Source organism: Mirounga leonina, unplaced genomic scaffold (genome assembly GCF_011800145.1).
Source record: "Mirounga leonina isolate KUSES-001 unplaced genomic scaffold, KU_Mleo_1.0 Mir_127, whole genome shotgun sequence".
Lineage (NCBI taxonomy): Eukaryota > Metazoa > Chordata > Mammalia > Carnivora > Phocidae > Mirounga > Mirounga leonina.
This window is the reverse complement of record NW_023270316.1, coordinates 69,245,833-69,268,613: the sequence shown is the minus strand read 5'-3', so window position 1 is coordinate 69,268,613 and position 22,781 is coordinate 69,245,833. Positions and strand designations below refer to the sequence as shown.

Below are 22,781 nucleotides of genomic sequence, written 5' to 3'. Positions count from 1 at the left end.
CTGTGTCTCTCTCTGTCAAATAAATAAATAAATAAATAAATCTTTAAAAAAGAAGAATAACAGATAAGGAAACTGAAGCCCATTGGTGCAAGTTCATCCCCAAGGTCATATGGAGCCACACTCGGACCTTTGACTCCCTTTTCAGTGTTCTTCCTATGTTTTGCTTGAAGAGCATTAACTTAGTTAAAGTTAATGAAGCATCTCTATAGGCAAATGGAATTAAAAACAATGTTATTAACTGGATTAATTGTTTTGTTTTCCCATTTATTTATATCAGAGGCATCAGACAGTATAGTCCCAGGCCAGCAACTTTGGCATAACCCGGGACTGGTTAAAAACGCAGTTTATTGAGCCCCACCCCAGACCCACTGAATCAGGTGGGGCCCGGCCTTCCAGGAGAATCTGATGTGCAGAGATTCTGATCACCACTGATTCACATTGTAAGTCAGCATATCTTTTTCAAAGTTAACATTAAAAAAAAAAAAAAGTGCAAAGCCTTGTCCAAGTGATCACAAAGTTTGACTCAATGGGTTGCAAATTAATGAGATTTTGCTGCATAAAATAAGCCAGAAGCGGAAGAAATGGAAAGGAAAAGAAAATGAGAGAAGGAAGAGAAGATGGCCAGTGAAGGACACACGAATTAGAGCAGTTTGTCGGTTCTGTTGGGGAGAAGGAAGCTGAAATTCAGGATTATCCTGCCTCTAGCAGGTTATTCGATCTTCTTTTGGTGAGAAAGGACCTTGAAATGTCAATGTAACCTCATCTTCCTTTGCTCACAGATCTTGGCAGACATTCTTTCAGGCTCTGATGACAGTACCTACTTTGAAAATCGGGAAAGGTCCATGTAATTGCATCTTAGCAGATGACAGACATTTATAAAGGAAATAACTGAAGTGTTACTGTCATTTCTCTCAGATAAAATACTGGAAGGCAAAGGAAGGGAGCAAAGAAAAAAGGGCAGCAACGCAATACTTCTGTTCTCTTTATTGAACTCCTTCACTCTCTCCCAGGTATCAAGTCTTTGGGAGACCAAAGACAAAAATGGTTTGGAGAGGCCCCAGACTGAACAGAAGTTCAGTTGCTCCTTGTTCGAATAATAACCAGTTAAAGTTGATATCATCAGTATATCTAGGAAGGGGTAGTCTCTAGACCTTTCTAAGGTGTGTCAGTAATCAGATTTCACATATTTTATGGGTCTTCAGTTCTTTTTTTTTTTTTAAGATTTTATTTATTTATTTGATAGAGGGGGGGAGCACAAGCAGGGGGATCAACAGAGGGAGAGGGAGAAGCAGGCTCCCCACTCAGCGGGAGGCTTGATCCCAGGACCCTAAGATCATGACCTGAGCTGAAGGCAGACGCTTAACCAGCTGAGCCACCCAGGCGCCCCATGGGCCTTTATTTCTTAACTCCTTTTTTGTACTCCTAGCCCTTCCCAAAGCCCTTCTACTGGCTATAAGATGCATTAAAGTTTAAGAGGGCAGACAACTTTGCAGGAGGGACCTCCATGGCTGGCAGTTATGTTAGCCTTTCTAGAAAATCACCAACTATACTAATCTATAGGAAGCTTCATTCTCCAAGTCACAACATTTATATTTTATTTCTTCATCCCCTAAAGTCCCAGAACTGGCTCATACCAGGGCCAAAGTAAGGGAACTTACTTTATTCAGTCTTCATCATAAACAACTGGTTTGTTTTTAAATTCAGGGTCATACAAGAAGCTCAGAATATATGCTGTCAGAGAAACATGGGATCAGATCCTGGGTCAGCCACTCTGTGACCTTAGGCAAGGCACTTCATCTCTCTCAACCTACATGGTTTTATCTGTAAAAGTGAGATTATTTGGCCTAGGTTGATTCTAGGATTATTTCTGAGGATTAAAGACATTAATTATCCTAGAGAGATCGTATGGACCCTGAAACTTGAAGAAACACAATTTGAGAACTATAGAACTATAGGACTGAGAGAACTAAGTAGTGAAAGAGAAAGGAAGAACATTTTATCAACAAAACTGGGAGGAACATTTCACATTACCAGAATTATATAGAAATTCGTTAAGAAGAACTTACCGTGTCACTGATTATATTTTCTTCCAAGGCAAAAAGCATTTCTGAGTATTTTTACCTTGTATTCTCTTGCTGATTTTGAAATATATAAAATTAGGAATCATCCATCTCTTTGTTAAGAAATAATTTTTTCTGGGCACCTGGGTGGCTCAGATGGTTAAGCGTCTGCCTTCGGCTCAGGTCATGATCCCGGGGTCCTGGGATCGAGTCCTGCATCGGGCTCCCTGCTCCTTGGGAGCCTGCTTCTCCCTCTGCCTCTCTCTCTCTCTCTCTCTCTGTCTCTCCTGAATAAACAAAATTAAAAAAAAAATTAAAAAAAAATAATTTTTCTATTGCTCAAACTAATTGTTTCTTCTTATCCCAACATTTTCCATTTCTTAATCATACTCTTCAGAGGAAAATAATTCTTCCTATCACATTTGGAAGACTTTTTTCTTTTTATCCTAATTTATTTTGCATGACTTTTAAAGTTTCTGGTCATTTTGAGTATTTGCAGTACCTTTTAAAATGACATTTCTTAAGCACCCTCATAAATGCATTAGTGGACAATTTATTATAGTTCTATACACAGTGTGACATGTTCTCACAGTAGCTGCGTCATTCTTGCTTTGTTATGTTTTATGAAATGTTCCTGTAATGCCAGTAAACAAAAGAAGTCTTACAGGAAAAGAGGGATTTGGTGTGGACATCAGGTCCTAAAGAAGGATCCCAGCATTTGGGTACTAACGGGATTTGACCCCAGAACCTACAAAAGGAATGAGTCCCTGAGAACTGGCAGAAAGAATAATGTATATTCAACTGTGAACAAAGAACTCTAATCAATTTACTCCTGTGTTGAAAGATAGGTTACACTGATCTCTGGGAAATAAAGTTGTTTAAATGAACCTCCATTTCTAAGAGCAGTAGCTACTTTGAACAATTACCACCATATAATCTCAGGGGCACTTCAAAAGACCAGGAAACCTTTTTTTTTTTTTTTTTTTTTAATTTCAAATGCTCCAAGGCTGATTCTAGTTACGGGAACATCAGAAACAGCATTGAGTGTTTTGAACAACTGGCTCTGTGCTTGTCCATCGTTACAAGCTGGAGCAAAGCAGGCGAAGATGGTCCTCTTTCCTGAGTCACATACTTCATGGAGGGAGGCAGAGGAGCTGTGTGTCAGATGGGCATTTGGTTCATGCCCTTTGCAGCCTGGTTAACATCCTCATTCCCAACCAGAACTGACACAGAAATGGGTGGGCCAAAGGGATGGGTTGGAAAAGAAGATCCTGCCCACGCCAAATATTTGTTCGGATTTTCTTAGATACCAAGAAGACACACAGCTTTCATTCCTCTCCACAGCAGCTCCAAACTAAAATATTTGAACATTCTTCTGTCCCCTCACTCTGTTTAATTTTCCTTTTTTTCTTTTTGAACATATTGTGATCTGTGTGTGTGTGTGTGTGTGTACGCAAAATTGCTGATTGTATGGCCCTGCCTCAGCAAACCGTAACCTCCGTGAGGGCAGGAACCATCTGTTCTATTCACTGCTACCTTCCCACTGCCTAGAAGAGTGAGTGAAACCTAAGTACTCGTTAAATAAATATTGGTGGAAATGAATGAATGAATGATTGAATGAATGATAGCCTGTAAAGAGTGATGGTATTAACTTCGCTGAAAATCTGACTGAGAAAACCAGTTGTTTTCCTGTAACAAACAGTGCCACTTTTAGCCTCTGGGACGTTCATATGAGGAAACTCATTATGACATTACCTTTCCTTTCGGTGACATAATAAAAACGTAGCTGAACTATGAGTTGTGGGGTGTTTGTATTGGTGTTGCAGTTAGGAAGTTAGTAATTCCTGGAAATGTTGGTAATTCAGGGAAAGTGTACTGAAGACCTTAGCCAGCTAAAAGCAGCCAGCCTCAAAGGCAAGCTATTAGGCAATGACACTGGGAAAAAAAAAGTCATGTTCGAAAGATCATCGCTTGCAGTCAGAAACAGATCTAAAAAAGAAGTAATGAATGGGCCACAAAAGCCGAAAAGAGACTTCGTACAGATGAAGGAATGGAGCCTGTTCACTGTAAGAAATAGAGACCCAGAGAAAGAGAGAAAGCAGCCCCTGGAGCCATCCAGCAGAACCAAATAGAAACAGAATTTGGAATAAAATAATAATATCAACAAAACCCATTTAAGATACAAGAATGCAATGGAGAAAAATTCGAACATGTTAAGTTCAAGATTAAAATGTAAATGAGAAAATCTAAAAAGAAAGCAGATTTCCAAAAGATTCGATAAGTAGGGTCCTGGTCAATAGCTGAACGCGATGCTCTTCTTCAGGGCCCCCACCTCAGCTCCCCACCCACAGGAACCCCAGTTTGTGTGACTTCCTAGGGACATTGAGCTGATGTGTGCAGATGGGAAGATGAACTGAAGAAGAAAAGGAGAGAGGATAAAAGCAGATGAAGATGAAGCTCAAAAATGTATCCCCTGGGCGCCTGGGTGGCTTAGTTGGTTAAGCAACTGCCTTCAGCTCAGGTCATGATCCCAGGGTCCTGGGATCAAGTCCCACATTGGGCTCCCTGCTCTGCGGGAAGCCTGCTTCTCCCTCTCCCACTCCCCCTGCTTGTGTTCCCTCTCTCGCTGTGTCTCTCTCTGTCAAATAAATAAATAAAATCTTTAAAAAAAAAAAAATGTATCCCCTGCAGGAAATTTAAATGAGAGCAGTTTTCAATCTAGCAAATGAAATTGTTCCTTCAACATACATTTTTAGGTGGGGAAGATGAGGTAACGGTGACCTGTCAGAACCCTTTCATGAGCAGGGATCCCTATTCCCAGAGGTGCCGCCATGGGGGCGGCTGGGTGGCCCAGACCCCCCCAGGTGGGGAGGGAATCCTGACCTGGACCCCCAAGGGTGGGCGGACTTGCTTGCCCGGCTGGGCAGAAAGCAGTGGAAACACTGTCGGTGGGGAAGAATTGATTCAAACAGGAGCTGTCTGCATTGGCAGATCAGGAAAGGGGCTGAAGCGTGGCTGTTCCTGAAATTGGCAGTGTGTCGGTTTCCATCAAAACTAAGTTCCAGTTACAAATCAGACCCCATGAGGAAAGAGATGTAATTCTTCAGAGCAAAATTCTTAAGCTTAATTCTAAATTTTTTGTACACCCAAACCATTTTTGTAGGCTTATCTTTTGGAAATCTATATCACTCTTTTTCCCCACCTTCTCTAGTACAGGACTATCAAACGTCCCATAGCCTTTCCCTAGGAGTTAGGGTCTCCGTCATGAATCTTAGTTGTGACAACATGCCAGATGGACACATCACTGTCCCCACACCTTGTCGGAGTATCTGATTCTGTGGCCCTTTATGCAATGTAAAATAGTCATGATCGACTTTACGCAAGTTCATTTTTAAGTTTGGGAGGCTTTTTAGCGTAGTACCATTTTTTTTTCCTTCTTTTGCTCTTGGAGTTTGTACCCAGAGATGTTGTCTCTTTCCCTCGTAATTTTCTGTTTCCAGACCTCGTGAACTTAAAAACTAGACCATTGATTTTTTTTAATTTAATTTAATTATGTTAGTCACCATACAGTACATTAGTTTTTGATGTAGTGATCTTAATCGTGTGTAGATTAAAAGCAAGCAAGGGCAGAGGTAGAGTCTAACGATGTCTTTCTTATAGTGATGTTCTAGTGTTTTGACTAGTATGGACTTTGGGACTCAATTTTGACTACCAGAGAACATGGGCTTCCTGGTGCTCAACTGTGTTGTCACCAGATAACTGAGTTACTGAAGGGTGCTATGTCTTATGTTTACTTTTGAAAATCATTCTGACAAAAGGCTAGGGTTTGTTATGAATTAATTAGGGTAGGATGAAGAGGAGTTACTAAAACAGAGCGGATCTTGTTCAAGGACGCTTACCCCATTGAAAGTTACTGCGTCTCTGTCTGCCCAGCGGATGGGTTTGAAGCAGGAGTGATGGGCCCCCTCCCCTTGAATCTCCTTCAGTGCTGGCACGGGGCTCTGCTGGGCTAGGCTAGTTCCAGCTCGCTAAGGCTATGCAGACTTTTGTACTCACAAGGATGTCTGGTTTTGAAGTACAGGACTCGGGTTTTTTTCTGACAGCAATGACTTGGTACTTTGGCCATTTAAATGGAACATTCATCTGAGAGACATTCCGGGTATCTGGATTTCGGCTCTCTGGTGCAAAATGCAACGTTGCAGGCGGCCTGCCAGAGGTCGCCCTTATGACAAATCCTCTCACTGTGGTTATGACTTTTGGGCCCCAGAGTCTTATAATTATGGATCTGATCTTGCAATTTTATATTACATCAACCTGATTCGTGCTGACTTCTAGAAATGGATTAAATCCTGAGGAAAACTAAAGAGAATGAAAGATTGCCCTTCACCTAGACTTTCTTGGTTTATATTCCAGTTTCCAGGCCTATGGCACAATGCCCTTGATAACATTAGGAAGATATCTCGTGGAGACCATATGTCGCTCTGTAAGTTGGCCTTGGGAGGCTTCCCACTTCCAAAAGACACCTGCACTGAGACAGAAGCAGGTAAAGCAGAGGGATGACCAGCACTTAAGTGGCATCACCTGATTTTGAATGTGTCCAATTAGAATAAGTCGTGCCTTTTAGGGAGCTGCTTGGAGCGCCGTTTAACTAATGACTCTCGATTGCAAATACCGCACCCTCTTCCTTTAAAGATTCTAACTCCGGATTCTTTTCCGAGAGCTCCCTCCCTATGAATCACTTCAAGATGTACAGAAATAAAGTAAGCTGTCACTTTAGGTAGTTATTTAAGGAGATCTATGGAGTATTATCTGTGTGAAGAACTCTGTATTAGACCAGGAGGTGACAGTCTTGTTGGGAAACTTTCAGGGGTATACATGTAGCAGAATATATGGTTCAGTTATAGGTCCACACCTGGGATAAACTATGGGACCAACTGATAATCACTTCACTTGTCCACTGTCTTCAGAGTCTGTCTTAGGTAATGTAGGATGTGCAATGCCAAAGAGTGTGAGTTAAATGTTTAAATCTTTTAATACATACTTATCAGTGAAGGGTGGCCTGGTGAAGGTAGGTTTTGTGGACATGGATGTAGACATGGTTCTGAAAGGACAAGAGAATTAGATGAGCAGAAAAGAGTGGAAAGGAGGCACAAGGGAGAACAGTGTGCTCACGAGGCCATCAGTATGACTCAGGTGCTGGGTTCAGGCAATCTACAGAAGGCTGTCAAAAGCAGGCCATGTGTTTGAGGCTGGATGATAATTAAGAGCCACTGAAAATCTTGAGCAGAAAAATGTTATATTAAAGCCATGGGGAAGAAAGTAAAATGAGTGAAAGAAAGTCGGCAAAGGGGTTGCTATAATCATCAAGCCTTAAATCTCCAAGGGCCTGGACTAAGATGGAGCTCATAAGAATGGAGAAGAAATGGAATACTATACCTAAGACATATTTTATTTTTATAACTTGAGAGGCCATAAAGTTTAGTGGTAGTTGAGTTATGGGAAGACCCTCCAGATGTAAGGTACCCCTCACCTGTATGGCAGGTTAAATGGAATAGAGAGGAAGGGGCATAGGGAAAGAGGAGGAAAGAGGAGGGAGAAACCTATACCCTAACATGAGGACAGGTTTATCATTCAATAAAATAAATACAATTTTTGCTTGGCTTCCTCAGAATTTTGCTTGGGATAGAAAGAAGGGAGGAGAAGCCTTGAATTTATTTGTCATTTTGAGAAAAGTATTCGGCTTTCCTGGATCTAGGACTTTTTTCTCTTTTATTATCAAAGATACACCACCATCCTCTTGATATCCAAACCAGTATCCAAACTAGAAATTCACTTTTTTCTTCACTCTCTTCCTTAATCTGTGTATCCAGTCATCCAGAACTAGATGGTCTTCCTTAAAAAAAAAAGTCTACTTTATCATCATCCTGTCCTTAGCACTTCTGATGCCTCTGTCCTAACCACGTTTAACTTTTACCATTTCTTTCACTGAAGAAAGAAACCTGTCATACCTGACCATCTCACAAGTACCTAGGTAAAGGAGGTGGTGTGTGTTAGAGTTTGACATGCCAAAGTATAGTACAAAGTGGAGAGACGTGAAATTTTCATTTACGAATAAAATTTGTTTTCTCTCTCAAATTAAAATAATTGATTCTGTTGCACTCTGAACGGAGACCACTTACTGGGGACTCTGACAACTGCCTCCATGCCAGATCTAATCCAAATAGGGAATCTGCACATTTCATGACGGGTGAGAAGAAGCATCCTAACTTGAACTGAAGCGTGGCACGAGTAAAAGAGTTAAACCTACACCTTGAATGGCGTAGATGGGGCACTGCCTGAGCCTTTTATCCTTCAAGAGGAACATCTCTGTCAGGGGCAAGAGCCAACTGGGTTTCTGAAACTTCTGGGCTCATGGAAAAGTCTGGAAGCCGCCACCCCCAGAGCCTTTTCCATTATTAGAATAAAGCACAGAGAGGTCCTGGCCATTAGGAAAACTAGAACAAGAAATCACTTTTTTTTCCCCACATACATTTGCTTAGTCCATTTCCCTGGGACATAAAAAAGAAGCAAAAAACGTCTTAAATGCTGTAGGATTTCTCAGCTGTATTGCATGCTACTAAGGTAATTTACCTAAAGCAATGTGGTAACCAGAAGTACTTCGAGATTATCCAACATGGCATAATGCAAACTTAATGTAATCAAAATAATTAAATTCTGACAGTATTCCTAAAGAATAAGGCCAAGTTAGGACATGAAGTGCAGCATTCTTGATACGATTCGTATCCTTATGTTTATGTTTTAAAACAGCCAGTCCGGATATTTATGATGTTATTTTCAGCCAATAAGAACATCTGTCCTATTTTTCAGCTTCTCCAGTTGGCAACGGTTATATCAAGCCTCCAGTTCCACCTGTTTCTGGCACACAAAGAGAGAAGGGGCCGCCAACCATGTTACCCATCAATGTGGACCCAGACAGCAAACCAGGAGAATATGTTCTCAAGAGTTTATTTGTCAACTTCACCACTCAGGCTGAGCGTAAGATTCGTATCATTATGGCAGAACCTCTGGTGAGTACGTGCCACGACACCCTTTCAAATTCATCTTTACACTAAATATTGTAGATTTTACAGCTCCAAGAAAAGATGGATTTCCCAAAGTGTTCTTGATACCATAGGTAATTTTTTAAAAGGTTATAATTAAGTTTCCTGATTTAAGAAAAAAAAATGAGTCAAGGACTTCAAAACAATCCTTGGCAAATACACTTAAGTAGCATGCTTCACTACTACATTTAAGACTAATAAGCATAAGTATGAATCCTAGAAAACTTGTGTCCAGGGTTTCTGCTATGTATATATACTTTAGTGAAAATCCTTTGTCTGTTTTTAAAGTAAATGAGAAAAAAAAAAATCATTCTTCAAGTGGCTGCCTGGACTCCCAGTTTGAGAACACATGGTCTCAGTGATCTATTGTCTGAGGAAGTTATTTGGTGAGTCATTCAGAAACACCTCTTTGTTTTCTGAAACTTGGAGGACAGGAAATTCTCGGCTCACTTACCTTTAGGTCTCTTATTAGACAGATAATGTCCTTGGACGTCAGTATCTTTCTTTGCAGATGATTCTGCTACAAAATAAGGCATGTGTTTCAGCCTGATGTGAATTGCTCTAACAAGGGCTCTACAGACAGAGTCCTGAATCTCAAAAGGACAGTCAGGAAGGAAGAAAAGTCCAATTGGTAGATTCAGATTACTTGTTTTCTGACCTTCGCGGGACACACACAATAAGAGAAAAGAAAGGAATTCAGAATGACACAGCTTTTTCTCTGAGCTCAGCTTTGTACCTCTTGAGAAGATACTGGGGCATGAGAGGATGATGTGAGGTTGGCTTTATCGCATCAGGGCTTAAAATAATTGAATATAATATTATTGAACCCACAATGTAAGTCTTTAAAAAAATACGTAATGGATGATGCTCAACATCATCTCTTAAAAATAACCTTTGTGGGGCGCCCAGGTGGCTCAGCTGGTTAAGCGTCGGACTCTTGGTTTTGGCTCAGGTCATGATCTCAGGGTCGTGAGATCAAGCCCCACATTGGGCTCTGTGCTCAGCATGGAGTTTGCTTGAGATTCTCTCTCTTCCTCTCCCTCTGCCCCTAACTGCCCCCACTCTTCCTCTCTTAAAAAAAAAAAAAAAAAAAGGAAAAATGACCTTTGTAAGAATCACAATTTAAGGTTTGGGAATCAAAATTCAAGAATATTTGTTAAATATGTGGTTGCCTGAAAGTTACAAGTTTTGCATTTTAAAGTTTTTATTTAGAGGGATGCCTGGATGGCTCAGTCAGTTAAGCGTCTGCCTTCTGTTCAGGTCATGACCCCAGGGTCCTGGGATCAAGCCCCACATCAGGCTCCCTGCTCAGCGGGAAGCCTGCTTCTCCCTGTCCCATTCCCCCTGCTTATGCTCTCTTTCTCTCTCTCTCTGACAAATAAATAAATAACGCTTTTATTAAACCAATGGAGGTTATCTTTATGAATTCTAGCTTCCTATTTTATAGAACACTTCTTGGTTTTATAGTTTTAATCCTTTAAATTAAACCTTAGTACAGTACCTTTTCCCTATCCACTCTTTTTTTTTTTTTTTTAATTTTTCTGCTACTCTTACTGCTAATAATAATAGCTAGTATTCCTGGAGTAATTACTATGTGCCAGGCACTGGGCTTAATTTATTGTGTCCTTTAATCTTCACAGTGACCTTAGGTAGGTAGTATTTATATCCCCATTTATAGATGGGAAATGTTGGCACACAGAGGGCAAAGTAATTGCCCAAGGTCTCACAGTGTTGACTTGAACTCAGGTGGATGCCTTCAGAGCCCACCTCTGAACTCTCTACATTCTGTTGCTGGTCTTTACATGGTCATCCTCATCTGCAGATACCTTCTTTAATGTCTTAAAACAAACCAACACAGGGCTGTCCTATAACTTGAATCGACCAAAAATCCAGTACCCAAGTTCTCATTGCCCCAAATTGTGCTGATTCTTGGAACCCTCCAAACACCTCAAGAGATGCTGAGGCTGTGCAGCCTGTCTCCCCTGGTGGAGGGTGAGAAGCCACCTTGCTCCAGAGGTCATGGGGGAGTTTAAGGAGCAGAGAGTGGGAAGCCCCAAAGAAGAGTTCTTTCACTTCTTAACAGTGGCAGATCAGGGTTCTCTGAAATTGCCATGGTGATTTGCCCTAAGGAATAGGGAAGTTCTACAAAAGTTGGAAGAGATGCTAAAAAGGCTAGGCCCTGACACCTTCTGAGCCATCCGTCTTTCCAAAATAATAGTTTATATGTCATTATTTGAGAATTTACGAAGTAAAATAGTTTGGGTTTAACTTTCTCATCATTACTAGCTTGGAATTTATATGTGTAGCATTTTCTTCCTGGAGTAAACATTATGTCTGAACAACTAATATGTGCCACAGCATTCTTTTAATTAGAGGTAAGCATTTTTGTTCCTTTCAGTGAGACAACTTAAATGCCCCCAAACAAGAAAAAAGAAACAGTGTAAGTCCTGTTCATCAGCAAATCTTCATGGTGCGCCAAGGATGAGAGTCCACTAGATGCTGAGGGCCAAGTAGATGAACATTATGTTTTTAGCTCAAGAAATGTATCAATCAATTTTTAGTATTGTTGCTTTTTATAAAAAGGGACTATTTATTCCCCTTGTATTTTTTGGCAGAAATGCAAGCTTCATGCCATTTCCATTTTTGGTCTGCTGGAAAATGCTTAGTAATTTTTGTCCTTGTATTTGCTTACTTACGAGACAATAAGTGTGAGTAGATTCTGTGGCTTGCTACTGGATTCAAAAAATGTTAATGTGCATTTGACATTTTGTACTGTAGCCATAGCAAGAGGTGTTATTTTGTTTGTTTGTTTGTTTGTTTTAATTATTTATTCATGAGAGTCAGAGAGAGAGATAGAGAGAGGCAGCGACAGAGGGAGAAGCAGGCTCCCTGCTAGGCGGGACTCGATCCCAGGACCTTGGGATCGTGACCTGAGCTGAAGGCAGACGCTTAACCATCTGAGCCACCCAGGTATCCCAAGAGGTGTTTGATGTATGTATAATATGGTTAAAGTGAATTCCAATAAATGTCCCCTACTATTTTTATTGCTGAGTTAGGTCTATGTGAAAGACACCGAATCCTTTAAAAGCCTGAGTTTATGTAGGTTTGTATTAAATCACAAAATTGTATTCTATTATCTTTGATGTAATTAAAACGTGTATGGGAGTAGTAAGGATAATTTTCAATAAGTTGGAAGTATAGATTTATTACCTGTGGCAATCCTCTGGAATCTGTACTTTTCAGTTTACTTTTAAAAGACCAAATTCTTGGGGTGCCTGGGTGGCTCAGTCGTTGAGTGTCTGCCTTCTGCTCAGGTCATGATCCCAGGGTCCTGGGATCGAGCCCCACATCGGGCTCCCTGCTCTGCGGGAAGCCTGCTTCTCCCTCTCCCACTCCCCCGGCTTTTGTTCCCTCTCGCTGTGTCTGTCTCTGTCAAATAAATAAATAAAATCTTTAAAAAAAAAAGACTAAATTCTTCAAAATTCCACATCAATTAGACAGTTACACAAAATAGTAAATTAAAGTTGTATTTGTGAATTTCTAATATCCAAATAGCTAACTTTAATGATAAAAAAAGGACAGGAAATAAAGATGTTCTGCCAAAATTAAATTTTAGGTTTTTTTTCTTTGTAAACATCTTCTACTGGGTTAACAGTATTGTTCTTTTTGCTCAGAAGATGCTTAGGTCATATTTATTGATATTTATGGATTAATCAATTTTATTCTACTTTTATTGCTTCATGGGCTTAATTGATAGCATTCACTCTTATCCAGTCTTACCGTTATTTTACCTTTCCCAAGCAAAGGGTTTTAAACAAGCTAAATTGGGTCATCTGTGGCTTTTTTTTATATTTTTATTTCAAATCAGAAAAGTATAGAAAATAATACAATGGATGCTCATTCCTTTTGCCTCCTACTCTTTCCCTCTGTTTAAATTTTCTTCTTCCAAAAATATGTTTTTTGTAGTTCTTTAAATAAGAGTCGGTGGGTGGTAAATCACTTGGTCTTGTTTATCTAAGGGGTCTTTATTTCTCCCTCAGCAGTCCCTGGTAGTTCAGCTGGGAATAGAATTCTAGTTTGACATTTATTCCTCCCCCTAGACTTCTGGTGATATAATTCACTATGTTCCCACTAACATTGCTGTTGCAAAGTCTTTGGCTGATTTGTTATTTCTGGATGATTGATTCTGTTCCCTATTTGCTTTTCTGGTTTTTCTCTTTGTCTATAGTGTTCTTCAGTTTCACTACACTCTATTTGGATGTGGAGTTATTTTTATTTTCTTGTTTGAGACTCCCATGCTTCTTGAATTGAGGGTTTATATCTTCTATCAATTCTGGAAAATTCTTAGCCATTAATTACTTGAATATTGCCATTCCTCCACTTTCCCTCTTTTTCTGGTATTCCTATTAGATGTATTTTGGGCCTTATGCTATATTTCATATCTTTTTTACCCTTCTTTTATTATTTCTGCCTCTTGTCTCTTGCTACTGCATTCTGAGTAATTTTCTCATGTCCATCCTCAATTAACACTCTCTTGGGCTGTGTCTAATCGGATGTTTAACTTGCCCGTTAAGAATTATAATTTTGGTGACTCTATTTTTCATTTTTGGAAGTGCTGTTGGTTCTCTTTTAAAATCTAGTTAGGGGGTGCCTGGGTGGCTCAGTTGGTTAAGCATCTGCCTTCTGCTCAGGTCATGATCCCACCATCCCAGGATTCACCCCCATATCTGGCTCTCTCTCACCCCCTGGCTCACCCCCATATCTCCCTCAGTGGGGAGTCTGCTTCTCCCTCTCCCTCTGTTCGTGCTCTCTCTCACTCTCTCTCTCAAATAAATAAATAAAATCTTTAAAAAATAAATTAAAAAATAAAATCTAGTTAGGTGTATTTTGTTCCTTAAGTTTATGATTTCTATTTTATGTCTTTGATCACCTTAAACTACATTTTTTGTGTCTTCTTTTAGATTACCTCCAGAGTTATCACTATCTGGGGCCAAATATTATGTTGGCTTGGGAGTTTATGCACCTAAAAGTGATACAGGTAAACCCCAAATTCATGTAAGACCTGGGACTCTAATTTCAAATTTTCGGGGAAGATGTTGTTGCTATTTTTACCCAAACCCAGGCAAGGACTATTGGAATATCTTTTTATCTTCCTGTGCCAATGGATAGATTTTTCTCTATGTATTGTTTCATTTTTAGCACCAGACTTTCTGTAAGTGTCTTATTTCCAGTGTCCCACCTCTCAAGGCCCACAGCTTTGTTTCCTGTCCCCAAGTGGGCAACAAAAAAGGCCTCCAGGGTAATGAGACCAATAGTCCTCTCCCTGTGCAGCCACTTTGTCACCTCATGTCTTCTTGCTTTTCATTTCCCTTTTACTTTCTGGTGAACTTATTTCTGCATTTAAAAAAAAAAAATCTTACATTTCATTCAATATTTCCAAGTGTTTATAGCATGTGAGATTTTAGTTTCCTTAGTCCCTTTTCCTGCCAATCTTCTGCAGAATTCTTGGTTTGCTTCTCGTGCAGATAAGGCCAGGGTGGGCCTTTGCACAGTGAGGCTCATTGCAAGCAGAAGTTCCATGGCAAGGCGGAGTGGCTTCGAAGTGCATGAAAGGAAGAGTGAGGGAATTGTCACCAATTCCTCTTCTGATCCTGTCTGATGAATCTTCCCTAAATCCAACCCTGTCCCTTTCATTTCCTTGTTCAAAACCTTTATTTCACACCCTTGCACTCCTTGAGTTGGCTACAGTCTGTCTTACTTCCTGACCCTGCACCTTTACCAACCCATGTTTCAAGTCCATGCCTGCCTGCCACTGTGCATTTCTGCATGCTGCCTCCTTCCTGGATGGCCTCTTACCTCTTCCTCCTGCCTGTCTTTTAGCCTATGTCCCAAGGTCCCGCTCAAGTACCTCATCATCTGAAAAAGTTTACTTGATTTCTTCCCTGCTGACTACATACAGCTATGTAGATGTGAATATACACACCTCTAAATCTCTATCTGAAGCACTGTATCATTCTCTCAAGCAAACTGTACCATGTTTATTGAACTAGAGTATTAGAATAGACTAGAATAGAAAATATCAGAGTAGGGCTGCCTGGGTGGCTCAGTCGGTTAAGCATCTGCTTTCGGCTCAGGTCATGATCCCAGGGTCCTGGATCGAGCCCAGCATCAGGCTCCGTGCTCAGTGGGGAGCCTGCTTTTCCCTCTCCCTCTGCTGCTCCCCCTACTTGTGCTCTCTCTGTCAAATAAAAATAAATAAAAATCTTAATAAAAATTTTTTAAAAAGAAAGAAAATATCAAAGTACATTATAGGTTTTAAGGGTAAATAACGCTTTACAAAACTTTGAGTCACATGTATGTATATCAGACCATACTGTAAAATATATATATTTTCATGGCAGGTGGGTGGGAGATACAGATTTTTTAAAGTTGAAGAAACACTATACTAGACAGTAAGTTCCTTAGAGGCAATAACTGTCTGATTCATCTTTAGCACACACACACACACACACACACAGCCCATGTCCCCATGTCTAGGACTCTGCTTTGTATACAATAGACAGTAAAGAGTTTTTGAATAAATGAATAAATGACTATATGATAAATGAGTGAATGGATAGATGGATGAATAGATGAAACAATATAGTAGCTTAAAAGGAATGTCTTTGTAGGAAACTGTGCTTCTGAGAGTCATCTTGCCAACCTCTAAACTGATAATAATGGATTTTGTTTTGTCCTTTGTACTCCTCAGCAGATGATGCCTCATATCTGCTGAGTACAAGAGATACTGATTCTCAGCCTTCTGCCTCGGGGCATCTAAAGATACCTCATTATTCATTGATATGGTCACCTGCTCCCTTCTTCACCTTAGCAATATGTGAAGAGGAGAGTCAGGTTGACTCTAAGCAGTTGGACAGTCTCAGAATGTACGTTCACATTATCTCTGAGTCTCTCCATTTATATGGCATCTGTCACCCTTAGTCACAGGCAATTACCTGCTCAATAAACTTTTCCAAAAACAAGACTCTTCAGCTTTTCAAAATCAAGAGCACCCATAATCTTGACTTTGTAGATTTAATGGACAAGAACGGATAAAGGTAAAGACAAAACAACTTTTTATTCAGTCTGATCTGAATTTGAATCCTGATTCAACCTCTTTAGTGTCATGTGGCCTTGAGCCAAGCAGTCAATCTCCCTTTTTTGTCGTTTGCAAAATTGGAGTAGCAGAACCTAGCACACACAGCAGTTGAGAGGGTTGGAGGTAATGTGTGGAGCTCCTGCTGTAATCCTTAGCACCTACTAAGTGCTCAGTCATCATCATTGTTGTCGTCATCACTCAATAATTGGGATCAACTAACCAAATCTGGTATATTTCTTTGGAAGTCAGCCTGGTGCTTGCTCTCTTTGTGTTTGTTCAAAAGGAATGGAAGCTTGAGAGGACAGTTGGATGCCTGCCGTTGGCCATTCACTGTTACTGTCAAATGGTTGTTCTGAACTCTGCCGTGGCTATGAGGGAGACAAAGCCAAAGCTGGTTTAAGCAGACCTGGTCTGGATCCTGTAAGGACTTGTGCTCTGGGAGGTGACAGAAGCAAGCAAATAAAAGTATACAAAAGAAGACAGCACCCCCACAGTCTCACTGTATCTCCAGCAAAATACTTGAGGCTTACCCATGTATAAACTGAAAACCTAGAAAGTGAGTCCACACAGAATGGTTTTCAAAAGCTTTCTAAGAAGAAATGTCCTGGGTTCTTGAGGGTAGGGGTCTCAGAAACAAGTAGGAACATCTTCATGCTGGGCCACACTGGGAAGCCAGTGGCCCAAAATGTGAAAGGCTGTATTATTCAACTAAATAAAGCAAGGTCAGAAAATTTCAAGAATTTTCTTTTTCTCATTCATGTGTTTACATTTATTGACAAGCTCAGAGGGAGAAATACTTAATTTTCTTAAAGTGAGTCATCAGTTCAAACTGATTTTCTTTTTCTCCCCATTTTATTGAGATATAATTGACATATATATATGATACAATGTAACATTATGTTAGTTTTATTTTTATTTACTTATTTTTTAAATTTTATTATGTTAGTCACCATACAATACATCATTAGTTTTTGATGTAGTGATCCACGATCCATTGTTTTCATATAACACCCAGTGCTCCATGCAGTACGTGCCCTCCTTAATACCCATCACCGGCTAACCAATCCCCCCTCCCCCCTCCCCTCTAAAACCCTGTTTGTTTCTCAGGTCCATAGTCTCTCATGGTTCATCTCTCCCTCCAATTCCTCCCGCCCATTTTTCCCTTCCTTCTCCTAATGTCCTCCATGTTATTCCTTATGTTCCACAAATAAGTGAAACCATATGATAATTGACTTTCTCTGCTTGACTTATTTCACTTAGCATAATCTCCTCCAGTCCCATCCATGTTGATGTAAAAGTTGGGTATTCATCTTTTCTGATGGCTGAGTAATATTCCATTGTATATATGGACCACATCTTCTTTATCCATTCATCTGTTGAAGGGCATCTCGGCTCTTTCCACAGTTTGGCTATTGCAGACATTGCTGCTATGAACATTGGGGTGCATATGGCCCTTCTTTTCACTACATCTGTGTCTTTGGGGTAAATACCCAGTAGTGCAATTGCTGGGTCATAGGGTAGCTCTATTTTTAAATTTTTGAGGAACCTCCACACTGTTTTCCAAAGTGGCTGTACCAACTTGCATTACCACCAACATTATGTTAGTTTTAGATGAATTCATTTTAGGCGGATTAGTATTAGTTTTAGGTGTATAACATGATTTGAAATATGTACATATTGTAAAATAATTACCACAATAAATGTAGTAGCATCCATTACCACACAGTTACAACTATTTTTTTCTTATGATGAGAACTTCTAAGATGTACATTCTTGTCAACTTTCAAATATACAATACAGAGTTGTCACTAGAGTTGCCATACTGTACATTATATCCCCAGGACTTATTTATATTACAAGTGGAAGTTAAAATTTCCAAGAATTTTCAACCACACTCCTGAGGCAGCCTCTTCTGTCTGCCCTCCTTCCTCTAATTTAGCCAGCAAACAAGAAACTTGATTTTACTAGCCTGTGCTTCTAACAGAGCATTTAGGTATGACCCATCATTGTTTTCTTCCCAATGAGATGTTGACAACCAGGCACAGATTTAGTTCTAATGTAATATAATAAATACAAGCATCAATTCTCCACATCTCTGGATGTATTAAGTCACATCTTGGCGAATCCATGCTGGTTTAAGCTTCTAGTATCCTTACAAGGAACTGCAGGAGAAATTAAATCGGGTATTGGACCAGGGGTTTCATCTAGATCTATAGTCTATCGGCATAGAATGTCAACAAGAAAAACAAGAAATTCTAATTTGCATAAGACTTACTCAGAAAGCAAGTAATTTTTTCTCTACTTTGATTGAAACCTGGAAAAGGAAAAGATCTGCCTACAACTTCAAAAGAAGAAAACACACCTAACTTTCATCTTGTCCTCTAGCAGAGCCTGTGACTGAGCAAGAGGGCGGTGCTTGCCTTCCTCTAATGTTCTGATATTTAAAAACCCTTTTCTGATGAACAGTGATATGAAAATGGGAGAGTTTATCATTGGGATTGCTTGAGCCCCGATAGCCCCTGCTCACAAAATAGTTAACGGGCAAGACACAGGCAAGATCCTCCAGATGTTATCGCTGGGTTGAGCTTGGAGCACAGATGTAGGGTGGTAGACACTTACTCATAGTGATGCTAACTGTGTTGTGTTGGAATGGAGACTTCATAACATAACATGCTCTAGCAGGTTTGCTAACCTAAAACAAACAATGCAATTTCTGTTGTAATGTAAGTCTGAAAGTAAACTAGAAGGAGCACAAAATATTTTCTTGTTGCGCAAGTCTTTGAAGAATAAAGGATGCCGGGCTCTGTTGCACCACACACCATGAATCTGGAATGAAATATGTCATGCCTTAAGACCAAACCTGTGTGAATACCAGTCATGGGCAGCTGGCACCAACGTTGAAAGGCCAGGCAATTAGCTAATGACAGCATCACTGCACGCTAATGGTGTTCTAGGTTCCAGCAGCAACGTCTGTTGACACACCTTTGTTCCTCGGCCCGGCGTCTCAGGCTTTCAGCTCCTCCTGGTGCTGAGGTCCCGGCGTTGGCGTCAGGACAGCGCTCCCGTTAACTCTGAAGGTAGGCAGGATGTTGCATTGTAACAATAACACTGGTAGCCTGCCACCGACAAACTAGATATGATGAGTTGTTTGTTCTAGCAGTTTTAATGAACTCGACTGTGGCTCTAAGTAACCGAGGCGTTTGGCAAGTGAAATGCACACTCACCCTAGCTTCCTCTTCTGTTTTGGACTGTATCTGATGAGTTAACAGACCAAGGTTAGGATACAATCTATTTGTAGTTACAAAAGAGCTTGTGTTTTCACCTCTAGCACATACAGAGATTGAACCGTCAGCTATAATCCTGTATTTCACCTCTTTAGATAATTGGAGTTATCTACAGACTGCTCAATATCAGAAAATATCAGATCTTTCCGTCAGGAAACTTTTTAATGTTTAAGGGATTTGTGAATTAGGAAATCATGCTGTACTAATTAAAGGATAGAATTACTGCCTCTAATTAACTTTGGATCTTTATATATTGGATCGTTACATTAGTCATGCTTGTAGCCTGATAGCTAGTCACTAACCTCAACCATGTGATATTTCATGATATTTCACCATGCCCAAATTTGCAAGTTGGCGGGTTTTCTGCACTGGTGTATATGCCTGTCTTCCTATCCTAACCAAATGTTACATGGCGGATGACTAAGGATGTGTAAATAGCAGAACATCAGCTTTAATGCCTCTCTGCATCAAATCCTCCCTGTGGATTTGAGTCGGCTTCCCAGAAGGACAAGCAGCTAGTGTTTTTAGCCACACTCCTCTTTAAACAGAGGCCTCTCTTGCTTCAGTAAATCTAATAAGGGAAATTGAAAGAGAATGAAAATAATTTCTAGATTGAGTTCCCTACTGAGTGTAGTGATAGAATCAAATTAATGTTGTCCTGAAAGGAGACTAAGAAACCATTCTGGTCAGGTGAGAAATACTTAACATTACACTTGACAAAGTACTAGCTCATTGTCCCAATTATAAATAAATAACTTTAAAAATAACAATTTCTTAGCAAAGCACTCAGCCTGGCACCCCTTACTTAATCCATAAAGGCATCCACCAGAAATCTGGAAACTCACCCTAAACAGAAACAAAATAGTATTAGGAGTTAAAGCTCAGGGATAATATTTGAAAGGTTTCATTTAGCTGCTGAATGAACTGATCTTTCAGATGAGCTCACAAACTCCTGTTTTTCTGTACACTGTTCAAATTAAATTGTGTTTTCCTTATTATGAGTATTCTTGGGACCATAGAGACCAAAAGGATTTCTTTTGTGGTTGTTAAGTAGGATTTCTCAGCAGTAAAATGAAATTTAATGCACCATGATAGTAAAATTTCAATTGAAACTTACAGCAAATAAACTATATGCAATTATTATGAAGTAATAAAAAAAAAACACCTAAGGGCTTTTTCCTTGAACTTCACAGTATTCAATTCAGTTCATCCATGGGTAGGGCCTTAATTTTTATGTCCAGTGACTTTATGAGAAAATTATTAAGGTTTCTTCTTGAGAATACGAAACCAGGGGAAGGTCGTTCCTCAAGTTATTTTCAGTCTGGTTCTTTCAGATTATATGCTTCTTTTTACTATTTATGGAGATTTCATTTTAGCACAAAAGAATATTTGAAAATATAGCATCATATTTTAAAGTAACAGGAAAGGCCAATAAAAATAAGTTCAATGATACAACGTAGTAATGAGCACTAGAGGCCCATCTAGACATTCACTATGATATAATATCTCTATGTTTCCACATAGCATTTTGCATTTTGACATTCCTGAAAGTGTGATTAATACAGTTTTAGGCAGCAGCGGGGTTTACTGTAGCATTTTAGTCATTTTAACCAGCAGAAGTCTGGATTTCCACGGGTCATATTAAGAATAATAAGACACGTTTTATTAGATATTTTTGATTGTTGCTGACTTATAGATCTTGTACTCTCTGGCTTAAACGATTTTGTAAAATACAGTATTCCATTTGATGGTATTTCCTGATGCCTTTGGGGATTTCTACTCAATTCATAAGTTGTAATCACATTAAGTGGGGCTGGAATATTCTAGTAGGCTTTTCCAAGATGATTCAGTCGCTGAGCCCAGGAATCAAAGACCACAAAAAGGAAGTCAAGTGCCATCATCTTTAAATATTTTTGATTGACCTAAAATGGATGTATTGCTTTTTACTGAGATATATTCACATACCATAAAATTCACCCTTTCAAAGAGAGCAATTCAATGAGTATTCACAGGTTGTAGAGCTTTCACCTCTATCTAGTTCCAGAACATTGCCTTTTAATAGCACTTTAAAAGACAGAGTAGGTAAGTAGATTTTGATCTACCTATTTTTCTATTCTTTATCCCCAGAGTTTGCCTTTTATTTTATCAAGTGATCTCAAGTAATTGGATCATTTAAATTTTGACTAAGAAGTTTTGTTTGGCTGCACAAATTGGGGTATGCAATGAATTTTATATAATGATAATCATGAAGAAGATCCTGCCTGAAGCATCCTGTAGAAATAGCTCATGTAGAAAATAAAACTTTAAGATACTTACAGACAGTAGAACTTCAACAGAAATGAAAATGCTTATCTCCGTGTGTCAAATTCTAATTCCAGAATGGCGGCATTCTGGGGGTTCACTTGGGGTTTGCTCTAGCTGCTGGGGTTCAGATGATGGCACTGGGTGACCAGATTCCATCCGAGAGGAGACTTGTCTGCAGCGCTGAGTGAAATGGTCTCTACTCACCAATGTGAGCTTCTGACCTGTCAGTAACACCCTGAGAAAGTGTGTAGCATGCACTCCTTCCCATCTGAACAGTGCTGCACACGTACCACATTGGTCAGTCAAGGTGTTCTAAATAAATCCAAACTTGCCCAGTGACCCTGGGATCAGTGTGTCTCACCTCGTAAATATCAGCTCTGTGGCTTCATCCATACCCACTTACCCAAGATTTCCTGGGATTCCCAGTGGACAGAATAACATATTATGAGCTCCTCAAAGGCAAACAATGCCACACTCATGCTCAGGATAGACTAGCTGTAGCAAGAGAGTATGGAAACCAGGCAGTGGCTCCCATTCCTAAAGCGAAATCATTACCATCACAGTGGCCTCCCCTCCTCCATTTGGTCTCCAGGAAAATAAAGTGCCATTCAGACAGATTGAGGATTCTTCTTCTCATTCATCCAATGAAGAGTTTTATTTTAAATCAGCATTACAGTAGAGTTTACATACATTAAACTGCAGAGATTTTAAATCTACAGTTTGATGAATTTTGGCAAATTCATGCACATGTGTCCGCACAACCACAATCCAGATGCAGAACATTTCTGTCATTCTGATGAGTTCTCTTGTGCCCTGTGAAGGTGGACCATATACGACCACCCCTGGCCTCAGGCAACTATTGATCTGTGTATAGATTTCCATTTTCTAGAACTTC

General features: G+C 39.8%; 1 protein-coding gene across 12 annotated transcripts in view; it reads left to right on the top strand.

The window, feature by feature from the left end:
* FRY (FRY microtubule binding protein) overlaps positions 1–22,781 on the top strand; it is a 347,615-nt gene that overhangs the window by 122,631 nt on the left and 202,203 nt on the right. For 11 of the 12 annotated variants that reach the window (XM_035003581.1, XM_035003580.1, XM_035003582.1 and 8 more), the window contains one exon: positions 8,928–9,127. In XM_035003581.1, the coding sequence (XP_034859472.1) occupies positions 8,928–9,127 (200 nt within the window). Of the gene's footprint in view, positions 1–8,927; positions 9,128–14,162; positions 14,199–22,781 lie in introns of those variants that run through there. The other variant, XM_035003592.1, reaches the window with a different exon arrangement.